Here is a 20,355-nt window from a genome sequence, read left to right as displayed (position 1 = left end):
CGCGTAGTCAGGGTGTGCTGGGAACGCCTAGCAGAGGCCCCATTCCTTGAGATCTTCAACGCACATCTCCGGCAGAGCTTCAACGGCATTCTGAGGGAGACTGGGGACATTGAGTCCAAATGGACCATGTTCAACATCTCCATTGCCGAAACTGCTGCATTGAGCTGCAAGGTGGTTGGTGCCTGTCGTTGTGGTAACCCCCGAACCAAATGGTGGACACCAGAGGTGAAGGGAGCCACCAGGCTGAAGAAGAAGTCCTATCGGGCTTGGTTAACCTGTGGGACTTCGGAGGCAGCTGACATGTACCGACAGGCCAAGCTGAATGTGGCTCGGGCAGTGGCTGAAGCAAAAACTCGGGTGTGGGAGGAGTTCGGAGAGGCCATGGAAAAAGACTTTCGGACTGCCTCAAAGAGATTCTGGCAAACCGTCAGGCGTCTCGGGAGGGGAAAGTGGTGCTGGTATAGTGTATAGTGCTGGCGGAGCGCTGCTGACTTCGACTGAGAAAATTGTCAGGTGATGGAAGGAATACTTCGAGGACCTCCTTAATCCCACTGACACGTCTTCCGAGGAGGAAGCAGAGTCTGGGGATGAGGGGGATGACCCGCCAATTTCCGGGGGCGAGGTCACTGAGGCAGTTAAACAACTCCTTGGTGGCAGAGCCCCTGGTGTGGATGAGGTCCACCCCGAGTTCCTGAAAGCTCTGGACGTTATAGGGCTGTCCTGGTTGACAAGCCTCTACAATGTTGCGTGGAGTTCAGGGGCAGTACCCCTGGACTGGCAGACCGGGGTGGTGGTCCCCATCTTTAAGAAGGGGGGACCGTAGGGTGTGTTCCAACTACAGGGGGATCACACTCCTCAGCCTCCATGGGAAAGTCTATGCCAGGGTGCTGGAAAGGGGAGTTCGTCCGCTAGTCGAACCTCAGATACAGAAGGAACAATGCGGTTTTCGTCCTGGTCACGGAACACTGGACCAGCTCTTTATCCTCCCAAGGATACTTGAGGGCACATGGGAGTTTGTAGATGTAGCATGTAGAAAACGTGAAACAGTGATGAACATTTCCTCGAGTGGCTGGCCTACCAAAATTACTCTAAGAGCACATCAACGATTCATCCAAGAAATCACAGAAAAACTCATCTAACAAACTTCAGGCCTCACTTGCTTCAGTTAAGGTCAGAGTTCATGATTCAACAATAAACAACAAAGCAACAAAAAACATCCCAATGATCCCCAAGACCTCTGGGAAAATATATTTGGTTTACTGAAAAGACAAAAGCGGACCTCTTTGGAAGGTTTGATTTCTATTTCATCTGGTATAAAACTAGCAGAGGCTTTTGTAAAAAAGAAACTCATATGAAGAGTTAAACATGGTGGTATTGTGATGGGCTGTGGCTGTTTTGCTGCTTCAGGCCTTGGACGACTTGCCCTAATTGATAGAACCATGAATTCTGCTCTCTTGCAGAAAATCCATGAGGAAAATGTCCAGAAATCAGGTTGCGCCATGAAGATCAAGGGCACTTGGGTTATGAAGCTGGACAATTTGAAATATAAAAAATAACAAAATTAGGTTTTTAGAGTGACCTAGTGAAAGTTCAAGACTAAATTTGATTGAGATTTGCATGCCCTTAAAAAAGTCGCTCATGCTTGAAAAATGCCCAACGAATTAAAACAATCTTAAAATTATTTTGTTTATCTGAAAGATGTGAATGCATGCAAAGAAGAGAAACAGAAAAAATCAGGAAGGAGGCTAATTATTTTGCTTAGCAAATAGATTTAATTAATAATTAATAAAGATGTTCAGTGAATTTTTTTTTAAAGATTCTACCTACTAACTTACCAATTTTGTGAAGTGAGGAATTCCAGCAACTCCCCAAAACTTTTTACAGTGTATGCTTTATTAAACAGTTTCATCATTTCATCATTACTGTGTCTAACAATGACTTTTTTTTTTTAACAAAGATAGATATTAAAGAAATAAAACGTTTACACGTTATTAACCTTTTGTTATTGTTATGACCATTTGTTGGCTGAGCTAGAATCTCTTTGTGGTTATATTGCTGTACAAGCTGTATCTTTAGATGGTGAAAATAACCGTCTAAAGATACAGCTAAATATTGAATCTCTTCTGGTTGATAGCAACAGGCCAAACGCGGTGGAAAAAGACAGACAGGGACACCACCGGAGTTATGTGTGTCCTGTAACGCGGGCAAGTTAGATCTTATTCGTCATTGGTACATCCGGGTACCTTTTTTTTTTTGATTGACAGTTGCCATGGCAACAAGCTAGAGCATCGCCATTTTGTCAGGAGGGTTTTTTTCCCCAGCTCAGTCTTTTCAAATGTTCTCCCTTCCCGCCGGAATAATGCTGTCAGTGGATATATGTCTGACGTTTTTGGATATCGAAATGCGTCTAGTGGATCGGATTAAGAAGATCAAGAGACCGACGTTTTAACACAGTTGAAATAATTAGGCGGCGCCGCACTAACTCAGTTGTCCGTGTCTCTGGTCCACCGGGCCGGTTCACTGCGCAGGTTTGGACCGCGCGCCATTTTGTGAAAATTGACACAAAATTCCTAACCAAAATTACCAGAGGACACGGATTCCGTTTCACGTTTAAAATACTCCGGATTTAACCGTGTTCTCGTGTTTGTCGAAGTGGCCGGCGCCAAATTTGCGAAGACGGCGTAAAAATCTGAATTTGGCAGAACATTTATTTAGCGGTGGCTAGATTCGTTAGCTTGACGCTAGCCACAGAAGCTACAGCTAGCCAATGTTAGCTGCGTTCATTTTGTCAACTAGCTAGCCAGCTCGCTAAGGTTAGCTGGTGAGTTATGCGTGCTAGTTATCGTTAGCATGTCGCTTGTCATCAGCTGATAGTAACGTTAGTCAAGAGTTTCTTCGACAGGCGATGTTTTTCCACAGTGCTTGGGACATGAAGAGCGCAATGAACCTGACTGGCGAATTATTTTAGCCGGTCAGAGGACGGGGGAATTGGATTTAACGTTAACATTACTCGCTAACCGTGCAGGGAGGGGAGAATCTCAAGCTGGATAAGTTTCCTCATCATACAGGTTATTGGACTTTAAATGAAGATCGTGCCATCAGAGGTGAGCAAAAGCCTTTGCGAAAGCATCCAGGTTAACGCTTTCGTGGATGTATATGTTGTGTGTAACGTCAATGGTTAACAATGATGGACGCGATCGTGAAGTTGAGAAAGGTAGCTTATGGTATGGCGGCTAGCTAACGTTTTGTGGCGGCGCCGACTCCGCTGGAGCCACCTATAACGTTTGCTTTCAGTCAGTAGGTCAACTGATTATTAATGTCAGACAGAAACGGCATCCGAACTGGTTTTTGGACTAACCTAGAGAGAGAGGGGTGCAGCGGATTGTGTGGGTTTAGACGAAGAGTCATGCTGGCACAGTGTTAACGTTAAAGCTAGCCCTGCGATATTAGACTGTCATTGTAGGATTGAAGAAAATGTTGCTCTGCTGGCTCATATTTCCGTTGTGGATTACTGTCTAACTATATTACTTGCAGAGGTGTAGTTTTTATTTTTTACAGCAATGGAGTGCGGAAGCTAACCAGGCTAACGCCTCGTAGCTAAATCGGCTAACTCGGCTAATGGTTAACGCTGACTTGTTGACGAACCAGCTGAATGGGCCCCACAACCCGCTGGCTGCACACACAGCGTCACTAGCTAACGTTAACACTGGATTGGTGAGAGATATGCTTGCTTGTCCTGCAGTTTTCAGGGTAACGTTAACGACGACAGCGTTAGCTAGTTAGACTGCTAACGGTAACGTGAGCCTGAATACGTTTGTCATTTATGCGTGGAATTGGGAGTCACATACACGAACGATATGTAGCAAGACTGGCCGCAAATTAACACTGAATATGCTTCCTAAATTCCAACCATGACGAGCGCTACCCCATCATCTGTAAGTACAGAGCTACCCGGCGACGGTCTTTATACACGAGCGTTAGGCTTTTAATTGTTTTGGGTTGGTTTCGTTTGATTCAGCTTTGGAATGGATCTAATCGGTTGGGCGTGAGAAGATGACACGCAGACTTGTTATAGAGGTCTTTAGCCATCACTTATGATATGATATGGCTAGTAATAGCAAGCTAGCTGTCGTTATATTTACACACCTAAATAGGCCCGTTGATGCCGTAATGACTAGAGCCAGGAAAGGAACTGTTCATATGTCAGTACTGAAAATTAACAAGAATCAGACATTTAGGGGAGACTAAAGAGCCACAAGTGCGCTTGCAAAATGGGTTTGTGTTAAAATAGAGCTGATATTTTCCCCTGTGTGGTTTGTCGTTTTTTTATTAAATGACAATTTTACCTCTTAGTTTTGTTAGTATAGTGCCTGCCATTGTTTGTGAATTTCTGTCAAACCAAACTTTTTCAGTTCTTCCTCAAAACAGTAATGGCAGTAAGGCCAGTTAGGTTCTCAGTAGCAGATGGCTATTTTAAGTTAAAGTATTGTGCATTTAATTTCACCCCATTTAGATTATATTTTTAAAATCGGTGTGAACATTCTGAGAGGAGGTCAAGTGCTCTTCTAGATCCACAACAATGCAAATCCTGTTTTAGTTAATGTCTGTAATAGAACTATTTAGAAGTTTCACAAGAACTATATGTATTAAGTATTTCAAATATGTAATTTCCTGGGTCTTAACTATCTTTACAGTAAAAGCACAAGTAGCTTGAAATTTTCAAATTTGAGGTCTGTTTGTAAACTCCCTCCATTAACACATTTACCCCAAGTGAGCTTCTTAAAGTTTTGGGGTGCCTTCTGCTGTCTAGCAGTTCTCTGTCCCTTCTTATGAAAAGTTTAACCACTATGAAGTTAAGTCCCACCAAAGATGCACAATGATGATATTCTGTTTTTATTCTTTGTAGTGGGTTGTGGTTTGCTGCTGGACTCTCCTCCCAGGATGATATGAAATTTTACAGGAGAAGATGCATCCAGGTTAGCTGCCATATATTAAGCCTTAACCCTTTGGTGAGGAAGTAGTGCTCTTCTAGGAGCTTCTCTTTCAGTTTTGTTGTTGTTTTAAATTCAGACTCAAAAATTTGTAGGACTCTCTTAAGGGGGGTAAAAAAGTCAAGTAAGGATGAATAATTAAGAATTGTCAGTACAGAATTTACCATTTAATTCATTGCAATTATTTCATTGCAGAGCTCAAAGTAATTAAAATTTGCTTAGTTTTTTTTTTGTCTGAACTGAACAAGCAGTAAAACAAAGTAGTTATGACAAATGGAAGTGCTTTAAATTTAAAATGTTGTAAAGTGTGTGTATATATGTATATAAAAGTGAAAAATAAGTGTTACTTTTCAAATAGTGTTTGACTGTGCTCCATCTTCTTACAGTTCCTCTTATTTCTGTCAGTGGATGTGCTTTTTTTTTTTTTTTTTTTTTTTTCTCCTTGCTTTTCGAAAGCTGGGTCAGCTTTGTAACGCTCTCAGATGGAGTGCAGGTTTTGGGCTGTGCAGCTATTTTGCTGTCAGGCTCTTGTGTTGAAAGCAACGTCTAAGTGTGCCAAAGTTCAATTTTATTTCTTGTTTATTTCTTGTTTTCTCATTGGAAAATGGGAGCAGCTCTGCCCTGGCAACAAAAGTAGGCTATTTGCATACTGCGTTGTGATTGGTCTGTGCATTGATGGGCTTGCCAAATCACGCTGTATCTCTGTGGTGATAGGCTATGCTAATTAGGTGCTGTTGCTGGGATTCTGAATAGTGGTTACTGTGTAGCACTGGTGAATTGTGTTGTCTGGTGAGAGATGCTGATAGCTGAACATGCTATTTAATAATTTTTTGATTCCTTCTGGCTTAAAATGAAGGATGATTCACTGTACAGTGTGGAGATGCTTTATTTTCACCCCTTTTCACTGTTAAACCTGCTGTTTTGCTCCTTTTTCTTCACAAAGGTTAATATGTTACTATTGTATTTCATTTTGTGGTAATCCTCTAATGCTGTTTTTTTTTTTTTTTGCTTTAAATGTTTAACAAAAGACACTTTGTGTTAACCTGACGTTTCTCTTAAATATGTATTCATTCTTGCTATTCTCAACATCATTTTTGTCTCTTTTTTTCTTTTTTTTTCTTTCTTTTTAAAGAACGATCTTATTTCACTATACATATAAACACTAGAAATGCATAATTTGCATAAGTATTTTATTTTCCCAAAGCTAAATTTAGGTTCTTTTTTGTGTTACGGGAAGCATTGCCTGTTTAAGTAGCAAAACAAAAAGGCCATTTGTATTTTGTCTGTACAGTAAGTAGAAAATATATTTTTACTTTGTCTTTTTGGCCACACATCTCTTGTGTGGAGGAGGAAATACAATAGTTTCAAGTCAAGATTATTACATTTTTTTGTTCTTTTCTTACCTATAATGTTGAATCAGTTAATTTTGCAACTCAAAAGAGTGTTAATTTCTTCCAGGAGGAGAGACTTCAGCATGCAAACCTTCGTCCGTCCGGCTTGCGCCCTCTTTTTCTTTACACACTGCTGGTCTTCAGATGGCTGCTCCAATGCCCCATACGCACCAGCAGTACAGTGACCGCCACCAGCCAAGCACTGACCAATCTGTTACGGTCTTACCGTACAGCGACCAGACACCACAGCTCACTGCCAATCAGGTACACTAACCCTACTCTTCTCCACCTCCTGGATTTCCTTTCATCTTAACCCGGCAATACTTTTTGTGGTTTATTAAAATCCGGTTCACCTTTTGCTGTCACCAGGCAGAGTAGCTGCTTGTCAAATGTTTTCTTCACTCTGTTCATGTCATATTGTGCAAAATCAATTATAGTGCATTTAATGATACCCCTTTAACACTAAGCTGTATCATCCAGAGCTGCTGTGTATAGTTCCCCCCCCCCCCTAAAATGCTGTTATTTCCCTTTTGTGATGCTTCAGAGGCACATGCCCCAGTGCTTTCGTGACCCAACTTCAGCTCCCCTGAGGAAGCTCTCCATTGACCTTATCAAAACATACAAACACATCAATGAGGTTAGTTTTGTTTTCATTACATGTATCTAGAGCTGCAATAATTAAATTTGAAATTAATAAGCTGGTATTCTTATTGTTCTACTACATGTTTCAGTTAGTTTTACAAGTAGAATTATATATACTTTTATATTTGCTGTTTCTTTTGTCATGTGTGATATTGTGTTAATATATCAAGAATTTGGATTGATGGTCAGACAAAACAAGATATAGGAAGGTGTCACCTTGATCTGACAGCCTTTTTCGTTTTATTTATTGTTATTTTGTTATAACAAATTATTATTATTTAATTAGTGGTATTGTAAAGCGCTTTGGGTGCCTTGAAAAGCGCTATATAAATCCAATCCATTATTATTATTATTAAAGCGATGAATTGTTGCACCTTAAAAAAAAAACTTAAGTGTATGGCGTTGTTTTTACGTTGTAATAGTCAGTGAAACTTATGTGAACTGTTTTTTAAACTTATAGGTGTATTATGCAAAAAAGAAGCGACGGCACCAACAGGGTCAGGGTGAAGACTCCAGTCACAAAAAAGAGAGAAAGGTCTTTAATGACGGCTATGACGATGACAACTATGACTACATCGTCAAGAATGGGGAGAAGTGGATGGACCGCTATGAGATTGATTCCTTGATAGGAAAAGGATCATTTGGACAGGTGCTTAATTTATACATTGTACACCATATACACATGATTTGAATCATGGCATGGAGAAAATGCAGGTTTTTATGAGAAAATTATGGTTTACTTATCATCTGTATCACCAGAAGATTTGTGAAGCAACAGCTGTAGGTTTTTTAGCTGTGGTTAACAGTCGGCAAGTAATTTTCAGAAACGATACTATTTGTTGTTTTTGGCATCTTTAGGTTGTGAAAGCATATGACCGAGCAGAGCAGGAATGGGTTGCCATTAAGATCATCAAGAACAAGAAAGCTTTCCTCAATCAAGCCCAGATTGAAGTGCGGCTCCTAGAGCTCATGAACAAACATGATACCGAGATGAAGTACTACATTGGTAATCAAGTCTTGAAATTTGCATCTGATCATAAAAAACATATCAAAGAAGTTAAAATGGCTTTTTCTGTATTTGACTCATATGGGTACAATTTGGTTTGCTGCAGTTCACCTAAAGCGTCACTTCATGTTTCGGAACCACCTCTGCCTCGTGTTTGAGATGCTGTCCTACAATCTATACGACTTGCTCCGAAATACCAACTTCCGTGGCGTCTCACTCAATCTCACCCGGAAGTTTGCCCAGCAGCTATGCACGGCGCTACTCTTCCTGGCCACACCTGAGCTCAGCATCATCCACTGTGACCTGAAGCCTGAGAACATCCTCCTTTGTAACCCCAAGAGGAGTGCCATCAAAATAGTGGACTTTGGCAGCTCATGCCAACTGGGCCAAAGGGTACTTTTACCATTTTCTTTAGCAACGTTCAAATCAACATATATAAAAAAATATCTCTGGGAAGTGTGCCATAAACTTTTTGCCCCTGAACACTTGGTGTTATATTAGATAAAAGGTCTCATTATCCCTGTTCTTTTACCCTTTTTGTAGATATACCAGTATATCCAGAGTCGCTTCTACCGTTCCCCAGAGGTGCTGCTGGGAATGCCCTATGACCTGGCCATTGACATGTGGTCCTTGGGTTGCATCTTGGTAGAGATGCACACTGGGGAACCTCTGTTCAGCGGAGCTAACGAGGTAAAAAAAAAAAGTGAAACACTACTTAGGTTTGTTCTATGCTGTACCACTAATAATAACAAATAGCAATAGCTTTCACCTCATGTTTACATTTTTCTTTAAAATGTCAGATAAATGTTTAAGAATAGTCATCTTTAGATTGACATTTAACTTAATGTATTAATAAGAAGTCTTCAGTCTGCTTTAAGTTGCAAGTATAAATGTCAAAGGTTTTGTCAAATATTCCTTTCTGTCAGCATGACAGGAAGTAACTTTATTATTAACACTTTGTCCAGGTGGACCAGATGAACAAAATAGTTGAGGTTCTTGGTATCCCGCCTAATCACATAATGGACCTAGCCCCAAAAGCCAGGAAGTTCTTTGAGAAGCTTTCGGATGGTACATGGAGTGTTAAGAAGACCAAAGATGGCAAAAGGGTGAGCTCTTTTCTTTGTGCAGATGCACTCTTGCCACAATTTGTTTTGTTGAATGTTCTGGAAAATCCAAATTGCCATTAGGTGTGAATGTGCGAGTGAATGTGAGTGCGAATGGTTGTTTGTCCCTGTGTGTTGGCCCTGCGACAGACTGGCGACCTGTCCAGGGTGTACCCCGCCCTGGGATAGGCTCCAGCGCCCCCCGCGACCCTGAAAAGGATAAGCGGAAGCGAATGGATGGATGGATGGGTTCTGGAATAATTACTGTAGATTTTGGTGATACACGAGTTGCCTTTAATGTGACGGTCCTCTGATTTAAATAGTATAAGCCTCCAGCTTCACGGAAGCTCCACTCCATCTTGGGTGTGGAGACAGGGGGTCCAGGTGGCCGGCGGGCGGGGGAGTCTGGCCATGCTGTTGCTGACTACTTGAAGTTCAAGGACCTGATCCTCCGGATGTTGGACTATGACCCTAAGAGCCGCATCCAGCCCTACTATGCCCTGCAGCACAGCTTCTTCAAGAAGACTGCGGATGAGGGGACCAATACAAGCAGTAGTGTGTCTACAAGCCCCGCATTAGAGCAGTCCCAGTCTTCAGGAACCACCTCCAGCACCTCCTCTAGCTCAGGTAACAGCCACCAGCTACAGATTCTGGGTGCAGTGTTAATTCTTTTTAAGTAGTAACATGTGTACATCTGTATGTTCTTGCATTAGGTAACATGGTTAAGTAACCAAAAAATTTGCTGACTTTGTTTGGTAAAATGCGGTTTTTGTAAACTGTTTCTTAACTCTTACCACAAGTAAAATGACCAAGAAAAACAACATGGTATGAAACCCATACAGCTGTGTGGGACAGAATTTGACATATTTGAATTGCTGAGGCTTTTGTTTTGTTTAAAACTCAGGAGGATCATCTGGGACAAGTACCAGTGGTAGAGCCAGATCAGACCCTACCCATCACCACTTGCATAGTGGAGGACATTTCGGCACGGCAATGCCTGCCATGGATGGTGACAGCCTCTGCCCACAGGTCAGTAAGGTAGCTGAAAATTAAAAAGTTGTGCTAAGTTCTTGGAATGCTGGTTGATTAAACCAAAACTTAATAGCTTTTTTTTATTTTTTTTTATTTAAAGTTCATACAAATGACTTCCTGTTAGTGTCATACAAGACTTCCTTCACTCATCAAAAATATTCTTGAATTTATTTTTCATGTATGACATGTTATTTTATTATCAGTATTACTCGTCAGAAATGGTCACAGTTCCTGAATTGTGAATTTTAATTTTGTTTAGTTTATGTTCTCAAAGAAAGGTTTTAGCTGTATTCCACTACTGACTCTTCTTATTTGACAGGCAAGACAGCCTTACCCACCACCGCTGGTGTGGGGAGGTGGCGTCGGACCCGAATCAGTCACTGGAGAGACCCACCCAGTCCAGGAGACCACCTTCCATGTCCCACCTCAGCACCCTAAGGCCCTGCATCCCCACTCACATACTCATCACCACCATGGGCAGATGATGGCTACACGTCCACGCCCACGCCACTACACTTCCCCGACACACAGCTCCTCAACACAGGACTCCATGGAGGTGGTTCATGGCCATCTGTCCATGACCTCCCTGTCTTCCTCTGCCTCCTCTTCCTCTACATCGTCCTCTTCCACTGGGAACCATGGCAACCAGGCCTACCAGCTCCGCCATTTGCCCGCTGGAGCCCTTGACTTTGGTCAGAATGGTGGGCTGAGCATGGGGCTAGGTGCCTTCTCGAACCCACGGCAGGAGACTGGCATGGCAGCGCACCCTGCATTCTCCATGGGAACGAACACAGGGCCTGCCCACTACCTAGCGGAAGGCCACCTGGGCATGAGGCAGGGCATGGACCGGGAAGAGTCTCCAATGACTGGAGTGTGTGTGCAGCAGAGTTCTATGGCCAGCTCGTGACTGCACTGACATTTTGCTGTGTGTTCCCCCTGTGCGTCATTTTTAAGGTGGTGTTTTTTACTACAAGGTGTGTTGAGAACAAAAGCTGCTCACGTCAGAAGGGAGATATCACTGAACCGCTACTACAGAGATAAACCTTTGTTAAAAAGTATATATGTAATTTTCACCAGTTTTTCTTTTGCAATCATTAGGCACAAAATAATACTGCGGAATAACCATAGTGAGATTGAGACATCCATTTTACCATTTCACCAGTTTCATGTAACCACCAAGTAATCACCATATGGTATTATGTGGCAAAATCTTCTAAGGAGCATTTCAGAGCAAAGTTTGAAGCTGTTTTGCAGGTAGCTGTTGGTGATGAAATGCTTGGCGTCCTCCTTCGGTTCAAACCATGGACTGCCTGACATTACTGTTTCACTGGTTCTTAATTATTTTTGCCCTTTTTTTGTTTTGTGAAGTTTCACGTAAAAAGCTGCTTGTAAATCCTGTAGCTTGACAATGAGGGGAAGTGTTTGCGGTGATATTTCTTGTTGTTGGTCGGTATTGTGTAACTCTGTCAAAGGGGAGCACATAGCAGTGGAGTCCCTATGCGTGTGCTGGCCGGGTGGAGAGGAGACCCCGCAGGTGGATACTGGCACCAGCCGGGGTCCAAGAAGAGGGAAGCACCACCCCTCAGGCCTAGAGGCCCCGTAGTCCTGCAAGCTGCAACCGGGCCTGGCACAGGCGAGAGCAGCGATGGGCGTGGGAGACGAAAGGATCCAGCCCAGTGAAAGGAAGACAGTCAGTGGCTGGTTCTAGATAACCCTTTGGCCTTATGACTCATGGACTTGGAATGGGATGGAGCTGGACATTATCATTTGAATTAAGATGGCTTTTCTCTATTTTTCTCTCTAGACAGCCCTTAATTCTTTAAAGAAATTAAAACAACTTAGAAAAGGTAAACACGAATGGTAATTTGAGGCCTTTCTCGACAAAGATTTCGTCTTCAGCAGGGCCCCACATAACAGGGTCTTATTGTACACAACAACCTCCTAAACATTAATTCCTTGAAATTTACTGGTTAAGGATTTTGCAGTGGAAAGAACTATTCCAGAGTCTACCCTTTTATGTTTTATTTCCCCCCCCCCTTCTGCATGTAGTTCCTCATCAGAACCACCTGCACAAGTCTCTCCATCCAAAACATGGAAACTGAAGAAAAAAATGAGTTAAGTGACTGCCTTTTTTCTCCTCAAATTATGCTGTGAATTTTACAAGAATTTATTTTCCCTTTGGATATGTTTTTATACCAAAGCAGTTGTTTTATAGCATATAGGTGTCTGTAACCAATAATGTAGCAGTTCACCACTTTGACGCAAAGTTTATCAAGATCTTATTTTAACGTCAATACAAACAGCTGCAATATATTACTTTAGCAAAACTGGACACCGTTGTCGAGACCGTTGGCTATTGTGTATTCTGGCCAGATTTGTTTGCAACGTTTTACCAAAACTGTTTCCATATTAATTGGTAGATTATTTTGGGAGTCTTTTAAAACTTTGGTATGTTAGAGAATTTGGTAGTTACTCTGCAGGCTCCGGAGTAGCAAGATAGAGGCTGATGGTTTAAAAAAAAAAAACAACTTAAAAAAAAAAAAAAAACACAAAACAAAGGAGACTAATGCGTTCTATTTCTGTGTCGTCGTTTTTCTTTTGCCCCCATCATACTATTTCAAAGGGTGTTGCTGCCTTTCATACATCATTTGGTCAACTTGGCTAGTTTCTGCCGTGAAGCAAGACTGTGGCAAACCAGTTTGTGTTGAATGGTATTGTTCTGATTTGGTAGGGCAGATCCCCACGATTGTTGTCCTATTCAAAGGGAAAGGGTGTCTGTCAGCCCACAATAACATGCTTTGCCTTGGCATAAATGCATGTCCTCAAAACATTACAGTCAATTACCAGATTTATTATTATTATTATTTTTATTTTTTTATATCAGGGATTTTGAAGTGCTTTCTTTCTTCTGTTGCTCATCTTACCAGCTTTGAAATTAGATATAAAAAAAGAAAAGAAACCCTGCCCACAGCCACCTTTCAAATTAAGGGCAGGACACAGGTCATGCTGTTGTCATCTTAAAGGAAAACCACCATACGAATTCATGCTTGGCATTTTCCATAAACACAAATGTAAAGCTACCTATATTGAGATTGGAGTTTTATCTGGATGTCAAGGTTATACTTGCAAATTTGCAATCATTTTTCATACCCCGCAGAATTTGAGAAATTTAGAATTAGCCGGTGGTTTTTATTGCTGGCACTCATACTGGTACTAAACATTCCAAAAATAAAGACTGAAAGAAAAAAAAATTTGACTGCAGTGACTCGTAAGTGTGCGCCTATTTCAGATCATGCTGATTGACCTCTTATTTAGAGCAGTTGTCATGAAATGCAGCCCCTTTTTAATAGTTGAAATAGAATTTATGTATATACTTATATTTTTTTAATAAAGGAAGTATAGAACTCACTACCTTGCTCCTGCTGGTATGTTGATTATGTTTGTCAATTTGGTGACCATTCAGTGGGCAGGAACTCCTGTTTTCTTAGTGGCAAAACCTTGCCTTTTGGCAAAGGTACTTGACTACATCAGGACAACACTATGAGGTAGGGTTTGAATCAAACAGGGAAAGCTAGATCTTCAAACCTTAATAATTTTCACAGGGTATATTGTAAGTGCATGTACATCACAAACCTTACTTTTTGGTTATATGAGAAGCACATGGTTGGAGGAAAAAAAAAAAGGTTCCATCGTTCATAAGCCTGTTCAGTTTGTGGGTTACACACAAACACCTATACTTGTTGACATATCTGAACACCCGACAGAAGTTGAAATCCTCTTATTTAATTTGGATTTATCCTTTTCATTTTTGAGTTCACATTTTTTCACTTTTTTTGTACATGCAACATGCACTATAGAATTGAACAGCATGGGGGAAAGGATAAGTCCATGTATCCACAGATTGTAAGATCTAGTCAAGACTTTGCTGTGTTTATGACAATGCCCTTTGTATTATATTAAGACAGTCTTATGTATGATATATAAAAAGAAGTTAATTGAATTGCTCTGTGTCTCTTTATTGTCCATTGATCCATCTATGTGAAATACTCAGATGTATAATAGTATGTAGTCCTAGAAAACGGAGTGAAAATGCTACATTTAGAAAAGGATACAGGAAATAGGTGACCGCGTTGGCTCGTTGGTCTAGGGGTATGATTCTCGCTTCGGGTGCGAGAGGTCCCGGGTTCAAATCCCGGACGAGCCCTCAATGTTTTACTCGGGAGTATGTATAGGATTTAAAAGAAACATAAAGAACCATTCATGATAAATGGTAAAACACATTATACTTGCCGTCTCACGTGCAGACACCTACTTTTCATGCTTGGAGATAACTTCGGATTTAAAAGTCTTTTTACACCGGTAAAGCGTTTGTCGACATTAATCGTGTCCTTTCGTGTGCTTTTTTTTTTGGCTCTCTTTTGCTCTCATGTGTCATGCTTTTATGACTAATATTAATAAACCGAAAGTCAAAAAAAAGGCGGGCTCGTCCGGGATTTGAACCCGGGACCTCTCGCACCCTAAGCGAGAATCATACCCCTAGACCAACGAGCCACATACAGGACCACTCACCCCTGCGAGTTATTACTGCCTCAGCCACCTGCGAACGCCTATTTCTGGAGTATACGTAATGTTGCTAACCACAGAAAACACCCTTACTATCTAAATAGCTAACACTGACCTGAAGGATTCAGTATTGGGGAATGATGAAAACACAACGCGAAGAAATATGCACTACTAGTGCATATTTCTTCGCGTTGTATTATTTCTTGCCTTTGTTAGCTACCTATTTAAATCACATGCTGCCGGTTAGTTGAAACACTGCAGGTCGTCCTGCCCTAGCGGCTAACGGATACGTTAGCTAATGAGGTAGGTGCAGTGCCCCCTGAAAGCGCGGCTGTCGCTACATTTCAGGAAGAAGAAGAAGAAAAAAACAAAAACTCTGTTTTTTGCTTTTTAATTGGTTGACGGGTTATCTGTGGCGTCCAGTAGTTATCACGGGCAGCTTAGGTATGTCCAATCAGAGGTTCCGGGGGCGGGACATCCCTTTGTTAAAAGCGATATATCCCAAATTTAACCGTTGTGAATGTGTGTTGGTGTATTGTGTGTCCTTTAAGTGTTTTCTTTGCCATACATTGTCTGAGATCATGTTAGTCATCTCTTATCTTTAGCCGTACCCACCGTCCACTCAGCTTTCTACAAGAAAACCACTGAAGTCCGCGGATGACAATAGGCAGCCAAGTTAGCTAAGCTAACCACCGAACCTGAAGCATGCCGAATTTTTGCGCGGCCCCGAACTGTACGCGGAAAAGCACGCAATCTGATTTGGCATTTTTTCGGTTTCCACGGGACCCGGAGAGGTAAGCCAGCAAATATGACAGTACGCTACGAGCTTTAGCATTCAGCAGAGTCCAGAAGACCATGTGTAGTATCCTAAAGTTGTACTGAAATGAGTGAGGAATTATAACACCACTAACCATTTCCAGTTATTAGGCCGTGTTTAATCACTAGCTTTTATCTGAACTACATATGGCAGACTGAGTTTAGAGCTAACTTTCTGGTATGTAATCTAAGACGTGTAGACTAGATCCTGACTGTTCGAATGTTTGTACAATGCGGTTTCTGCTAAGGTCTGCATCTCCTTTTCTAGCCCAACATTCGAAATGTAGCAATAGCAAATCATTTCTTAACTCCCATTTTCAGTTTTATTGTGATTTTTTTTTTAACATAATGTGGCCACAATGTCAAACCAGAGACAAAAAGTAACTCTGCATTTTGGTGTGCTTGTCTTTATGTTGTTGTTATTCCATTTTAATAACGAGTCATTTGAATTAATAAGTTGTCTATAATGATAAGTTTGAGAAGTGCTACTTCAATTATTAAGTTGTGAATTTAGTAAAAGTGCTAGGGTAATGCATTTGGAGTACCCGATTTTTAGTGGAAATAGAAATACTTTATTGCACTTTTATTGATGTATTGCAAAAGAAAGTGGTAGGATATATTGCTGTTTCTGTAGTTTTTCTTTTTCTTCTCAGCCTTCATATGGACAGTGGCAGTCTCAATCCATGTCTGTATCTTAGCATGTCAAATACATTTTCTTATTACTTCTAGATGCAGAATCTGGGTAGAGAACTGTCGCAGGGCTGATCTAGAGGCAAAAACATCAGACCAGTTGAATAAGCACTACAGACTATGTGCCAAGCACTTTGACCCAGCTATGGTGTGCAAAACGGTGAGTATTTCGTGAGCAGGCAGAGCCTTCTCTACATTTATTTCCTCAAAAATGTGCATCTTTTAAATGTTGCTTATTTTAATTATGTGAGTTTTGTTTGTTTAGTTGTTTTTTTTTTTTCGTTTTTTCCCCCCCAGAGCCCTTATCGGACTGTGCTGAAGGATACGGCAATTCCAACAATATTTGATCTAACAAGCCATTTAAAAAATCCTCACACCAGACATCGCAAGCGGATTAAAGAGCTTGTAAGGAAGATATTTGATAGCTTTTGGGTCTTTTTAAATAAGGTTAATAACATGACTGTTTTTAGTTTTGGTAAATAACTTTTATACTTTTTTTTTTTTAAATTGCAGACTGAAGAAGATATACGGAAGATAAAAGAAAGGAGATGTAAGCTATTAAATTAGGACTTTGTTCTTTTGTTTGTTTGTTTGTTTTTTGTTCCAATTTTATAATCAGTTTTCTTGAGAAGATTGTTGTTATGTCATCTCTCTTCACAGTGGCATCTTCTATTGACCAGATTGCTTCCAAAAAAGATGCCGCAGAAGATAGCACAACCACCAATGAGGATGAACCTCAGCTGTCCACGGAGGAGAAGGCATTTCGGGAATACCTGAGATCTTTGTTTGAGGCCGTGGTCATGTTAGGAAAACAAAGCATACCGTTAATGCCTCTTAAAGCATCAGAAACAGAACTTAAACCCAACAACTTCCAGGCCCTCCTAGATTATCGCATGAACGCTGGAGATGAAGCTTTGAAGAAGCGCTTTGAGGCAACGGCCGTGAACTCTGAATACCTTTCTGTAACCCAGCAAAGTCAGCTCCTGGACATTTGTGAGAATACAGTGAGGGAGGAGATGCTAATGGAAGTGAGAGAGAGTCGCTTCTTCTCCCTAGTGACAGGCGACCTTGTGGAATTTGCCAATGAGAAGCACCTTCCTCTGTTTTTACGTTTTGTAAATCAGCAGAACGTCCTCCGAGAGGAGTTTTTGGACTTTGTGCCATTTGATGGTGATGAGCCTGCACTGGTAGAGAGACTGGAGGCCCAGCTGACTGATCGCTGGGGGCTCAGCATGGAAGACTGCCGTGGTCAGGCCCATAAAGCCACTGGGATTTCCACCACCAAGATGAAAGCAGTAGCAATATTACTGATGGAGAAGTATCCCTTGGCATTGCACATGCCTTGCTCCCATATGGCACTGAACATTCACCTGGCCAACAGCCTTCCATTCCCCAATGTCCAAGTGGTCATGGAAACCCTGAGGAGGATTGGTGCTTTCTTTCAGGCCCAGTCAACTCAGGATGAGCTCGAGAAAGCCATCTCCACTCACTACCAGAAGAATGAGGAGAAAGGAGCTGCACTAAAACAAGCTTGTATCCCAGGCTGGACAGAACAACACAACGTCTTTGATGTGCTGCTGGATATGTTGCCACCGTTGCTGCTGTGCATGGACAATATTCGAGACAATGAAGAAGGAAAGTTTGCTGCCTCTGTGGTGGCAGATGGATATTCAATAGCAGAAACTCTTGCAGACTTTGAGATCGTTGTCACCATTGTCATCCTGAAGAATGTCCTTACCTTCACTAGAGCCTTTGGGAGGAATCTCCAAGGGGAAACACTTGATGTGTTTTTTGCTGCCAACAGTCTAACAGCTGTCCTGCATTCACTTAATGAGGTCAATGATAACATTGATGTCTACCATGAATTTTGGTACGAGGAAGCTGTAAGCGTGGCTACCATGATCGAGATTCCCGTCAAAGTTCCAAGGCTGTTTCTACGGAAACAGCGTGCTGCCGATGTGGGTGAAATTCAAGCTGAGCCATATTTTAAGGAGTATGTTACAATGCCTGTAATCCACGGGATCATGCAAGAGGTGGAGGACATGTTCTCTGAGACTAACCTCAAAGCCCTGAAGTGTCTGTCGCTGGTTCCGGCTGTCATGGGCCAAATGAAGTTCAACACCACTGAGGAAAACTACGCAGATGTTTACCGGAATGACCTCCCCAATCCTGACACGTTACCTGCAGAGCTCCACTGCTGGAGAATCAAGTGGAAGCACAGAGGCAAAGAGGTGCGCTTGCCCACCACCATTCATGAAACCTTGCAGCTCCCAGACGTTAAATTCTTTCCCAATGTGAACTCCTTCCTTAAGGTACTTTCCACCTTGCCTGTGCTGAAGCTAGAGGACAGCAAAAGTGACACAGCAAGTGGAAGACTCCAGGTTTACCTCGACAGCATGCCTCCTCACCAATGGAACAAAAGTCTTGCGATGCTTAATGTTAACACTCATGTCAAACATGACCTGGATGTCATGGTGGACAAATACTGCAGACTGTATCCAGAGGATGACACTGAAGTTGATGCAGAGTCTGAGGAAGTAGCCGAGGAAGAGGCTGGGATGAAATGATGTGATGCAGTGAGCTGAACAGAACAGTTTGGATTGATTGCATAATTTTCGGGGGTGTAAAAACATGTGGATACAAGTACTAGTAAATTTTAATGGAGACGTAAATTAGCGCTTGACATTCATGTCTGAAGTTAAGCTCTTATTGTATTTGGTCAGATGAATAAATGGTGTATTTAAATGCACCACACACTTAATCTTGAGTTGTAAACAGATTCACAAATTTGTCTGGAACAAAATGAATACTCATTATTCCTTGTGGACTTTTTGAAAATTGTAAATCAAAAAACGATCTGTAAACATTCAAATTCTGTGTCAACTTGAGTTATTAGACTAGACTCTTCTGTAAATGTTTATATATTTTTCTATCTTAAAATGGATCTGTCAGGTTCATTTACGATTCCCTGTTTCTTTCACTGATCTCTGCTAGGCTAGCTCTATATAATTTCAAAACAATCAACTGCAGCACTGTAGTTCATCCTTTGTCTGAAACAAGATAAAAATCTATGAGCTTCCAGTTGAGACGGAAAAAAGTTTATTTCACAATCGTTTGCTGTGAAATTGAGACTTATTTACACAGGTCTAGATACCAGTCAGTGACATTTTTGCGATTGCTTTAGCTGCTAGCAGATTGCTGCAGTTTCCTGTAGTGTGCGTGGAGCATCCTAACTTGCCTGCAGCCGGTCACAAACTACCCGTCAAGCTGTAATGTTTGCATACAAATCAACAACTTTCATGCAAAGTACAGCAAGGAGGGGTTTTTTTGTTCAGCACCCTCTTTGCAGCTGCTTTCACCTGCCGACGGCCAGTAACCGCTTAATAAATACACACTAACTACTAGTAACCAGAGGTTGCCAGGGGGTTGCCTACTGATCTCTAGGCCTGTGTGACTGAAGTCTTAACAGTGATTAGTCGCTGGCTTCATTGTTTGAAAGTTTGGTCATATCAAAATGAGCATTCTTTTCTTTCTTTTTTTTAACATTTAGTTTATGTCATATATGACCGGAAATGGGTCCACTTTTAAGGGCTTTCTATGTTTTGTGCTTGATGGGCTTTGCTGCTGAGATTAACAAATGGCCTAATTTTTTTTTGGGTTTTTTGTTTTTGTATTGTGTGCTTTTAATTCAAACCACATGATGGAGGCAGATGCCCTGTTGATTCACAGTGCAGGACGCAGGAAGAGCAGGAGAGGGAGCAATGCCATCAATATCAGCAGCATCCCTGAATTAATGCTCAGGAAATGTTTTCTACTGTAGAGTGAATTAGAATGTCAGTTATTTTGTACAGCTAAGTGCAAATCTGTGGAAAGCTCATCCCTGTACAGGCTAACGTGATTTAAATGGTCGTGCATCACTGTTCTGATTGTAATGCAGTTAAATGTTTGCTTCACTGTGCAGATTGATGCAAGGATAGGAGTCGGCATAAATGGGTTAGTTTGTTTGGAAAGATGGTTTCATTTTTATTTCCACGCATTTTATATAAAGTTTGTTTTGCTTGAATAAGACTCTGTAAAGAAGACCAATAAAGCCGGAGTCAGTGACCAAAATATTTTTTATT

The 20,355-nt window shown here is 41.4% G+C and overlaps 2 protein-coding genes and 2 non-coding genes across 5 annotated transcripts; 3 read left to right on the top strand and 1 right to left on the bottom strand.

The window, feature by feature from the left end:
* Positions 1-2,272: 2,272 nt before the first annotated feature.
* dyrk1ab (dual-specificity tyrosine-(Y)-phosphorylation regulated kinase 1A, b) lies at positions 2,273-14,165 on the top strand. 2 transcript variants are annotated; one of them, XM_005739289.1, is made up of 12 exons: positions 2,273-3,104; positions 4,907-4,976; positions 6,450-6,646; positions 6,927-7,019; positions 7,485-7,673; positions 7,883-8,030; positions 8,137-8,423; positions 8,574-8,720; positions 8,996-9,136; positions 9,457-9,760; positions 10,038-10,162; positions 10,485-14,165. In XM_005739289.1, the coding sequence occupies exons 2-12, from the start codon at positions 4,967-4,969 to the stop codon at positions 11,070-11,072; spliced, it is 2,229 nt and encodes a 742-aa protein (XP_005739346.1). In that variant the 5' UTR covers positions 2,273-3,104; positions 4,907-4,966; the 3' UTR covers positions 11,073-14,165. The 2 variants fall into 2 exon arrangements, with proteins under 2 accessions (XP_005739346.1, XP_013767931.1); XM_013912477.1 differs by lacking the exon at positions 4,907-4,976 and having other exon boundaries at positions 3,024-3,104.
* A 132-nt stretch (positions 14,166-14,297) lies between these two features.
* On the top strand, positions 14,298-14,369 carry trnap-cgg (transfer RNA proline (anticodon CGG)). Its single transcript has one exon. It is a non-coding gene; the product is annotated as a tRNA-Pro (tRNA).
* Positions 14,370-14,644: 275 nt separating this feature from the next.
* Positions 14,645-14,716, bottom strand: trnap-agg (transfer RNA proline (anticodon AGG)). Its single transcript has one exon. It is a non-coding gene; the product is annotated as a tRNA-Pro (tRNA).
* Positions 14,717-15,201: 485 nt separating this feature from the next.
* Positions 15,202-20,337, top strand: thap12b (THAP domain containing 12b). Its single transcript, XM_005739288.1, has 5 exons — positions 15,202-15,522; positions 16,274-16,394; positions 16,532-16,639; positions 16,748-16,784; positions 16,895-20,337. Exons 1-5 carry the CDS (start codon positions 15,434-15,436, stop codon positions 18,799-18,801), a joined length of 2,262 nt encoding a protein of 753 aa, XP_005739345.1. The 5' UTR covers positions 15,202-15,433; the 3' UTR covers positions 18,802-20,337.
* Positions 20,338-20,355: the final 18 nt, after the last annotated feature.

Source organism: Pundamilia nyererei, unplaced genomic scaffold (assembly GCF_000239375.1).
Source record: "Pundamilia nyererei isolate P.nyererei 1_Seehausen unplaced genomic scaffold, PunNye1.0 scaffold00091, whole genome shotgun sequence".
In the NCBI taxonomy this organism is placed as follows: Eukaryota; Metazoa; Chordata; class Actinopteri; order Cichliformes; family Cichlidae; genus Pundamilia; species Pundamilia nyererei.
The sequence above is the reverse complement of the archived record's forward strand: the minus strand, read 5'-3'. Positions and strand labels throughout refer to the sequence as shown.

Excerpts from the sequence above, each read along its gene's own strand:
- dyrk1ab (XM_005739289.1), top strand. Across the intron at positions 6,647-6,926 it reads CACAGCTCACTGCCAATCAG|AGGCACATGCCCCAGTGCTT; the intron begins GTACACTAACCC and ends GTGATGCTTCAG. Across the intron at positions 7,674-7,882 it reads GAAAAGGATCATTTGGACAG|GTTGTGAAAGCATATGACCG; the intron begins GTGCTTAATTTA and ends TGGCATCTTTAG.
- thap12b (XM_005739288.1), top strand. The coding sequence starts at position 15,434 with ATGCCGAATTTTTGCGCGGCCCCGAACTGTACGCGGAAAAGCACGCAA. Across the intron at positions 16,395-16,531 it reads CAGCTATGGTGTGCAAAACG|AGCCCTTATCGGACTGTGCT; the intron begins GTGAGTATTTCG and ends TTTCCCCCCCAG. Across the intron at positions 16,785-16,894 it reads GAAGATAAAAGAAAGGAGAT|TGGCATCTTCTATTGACCAG; the intron begins GTAAGCTATTAA and ends CTCTCTTCACAG.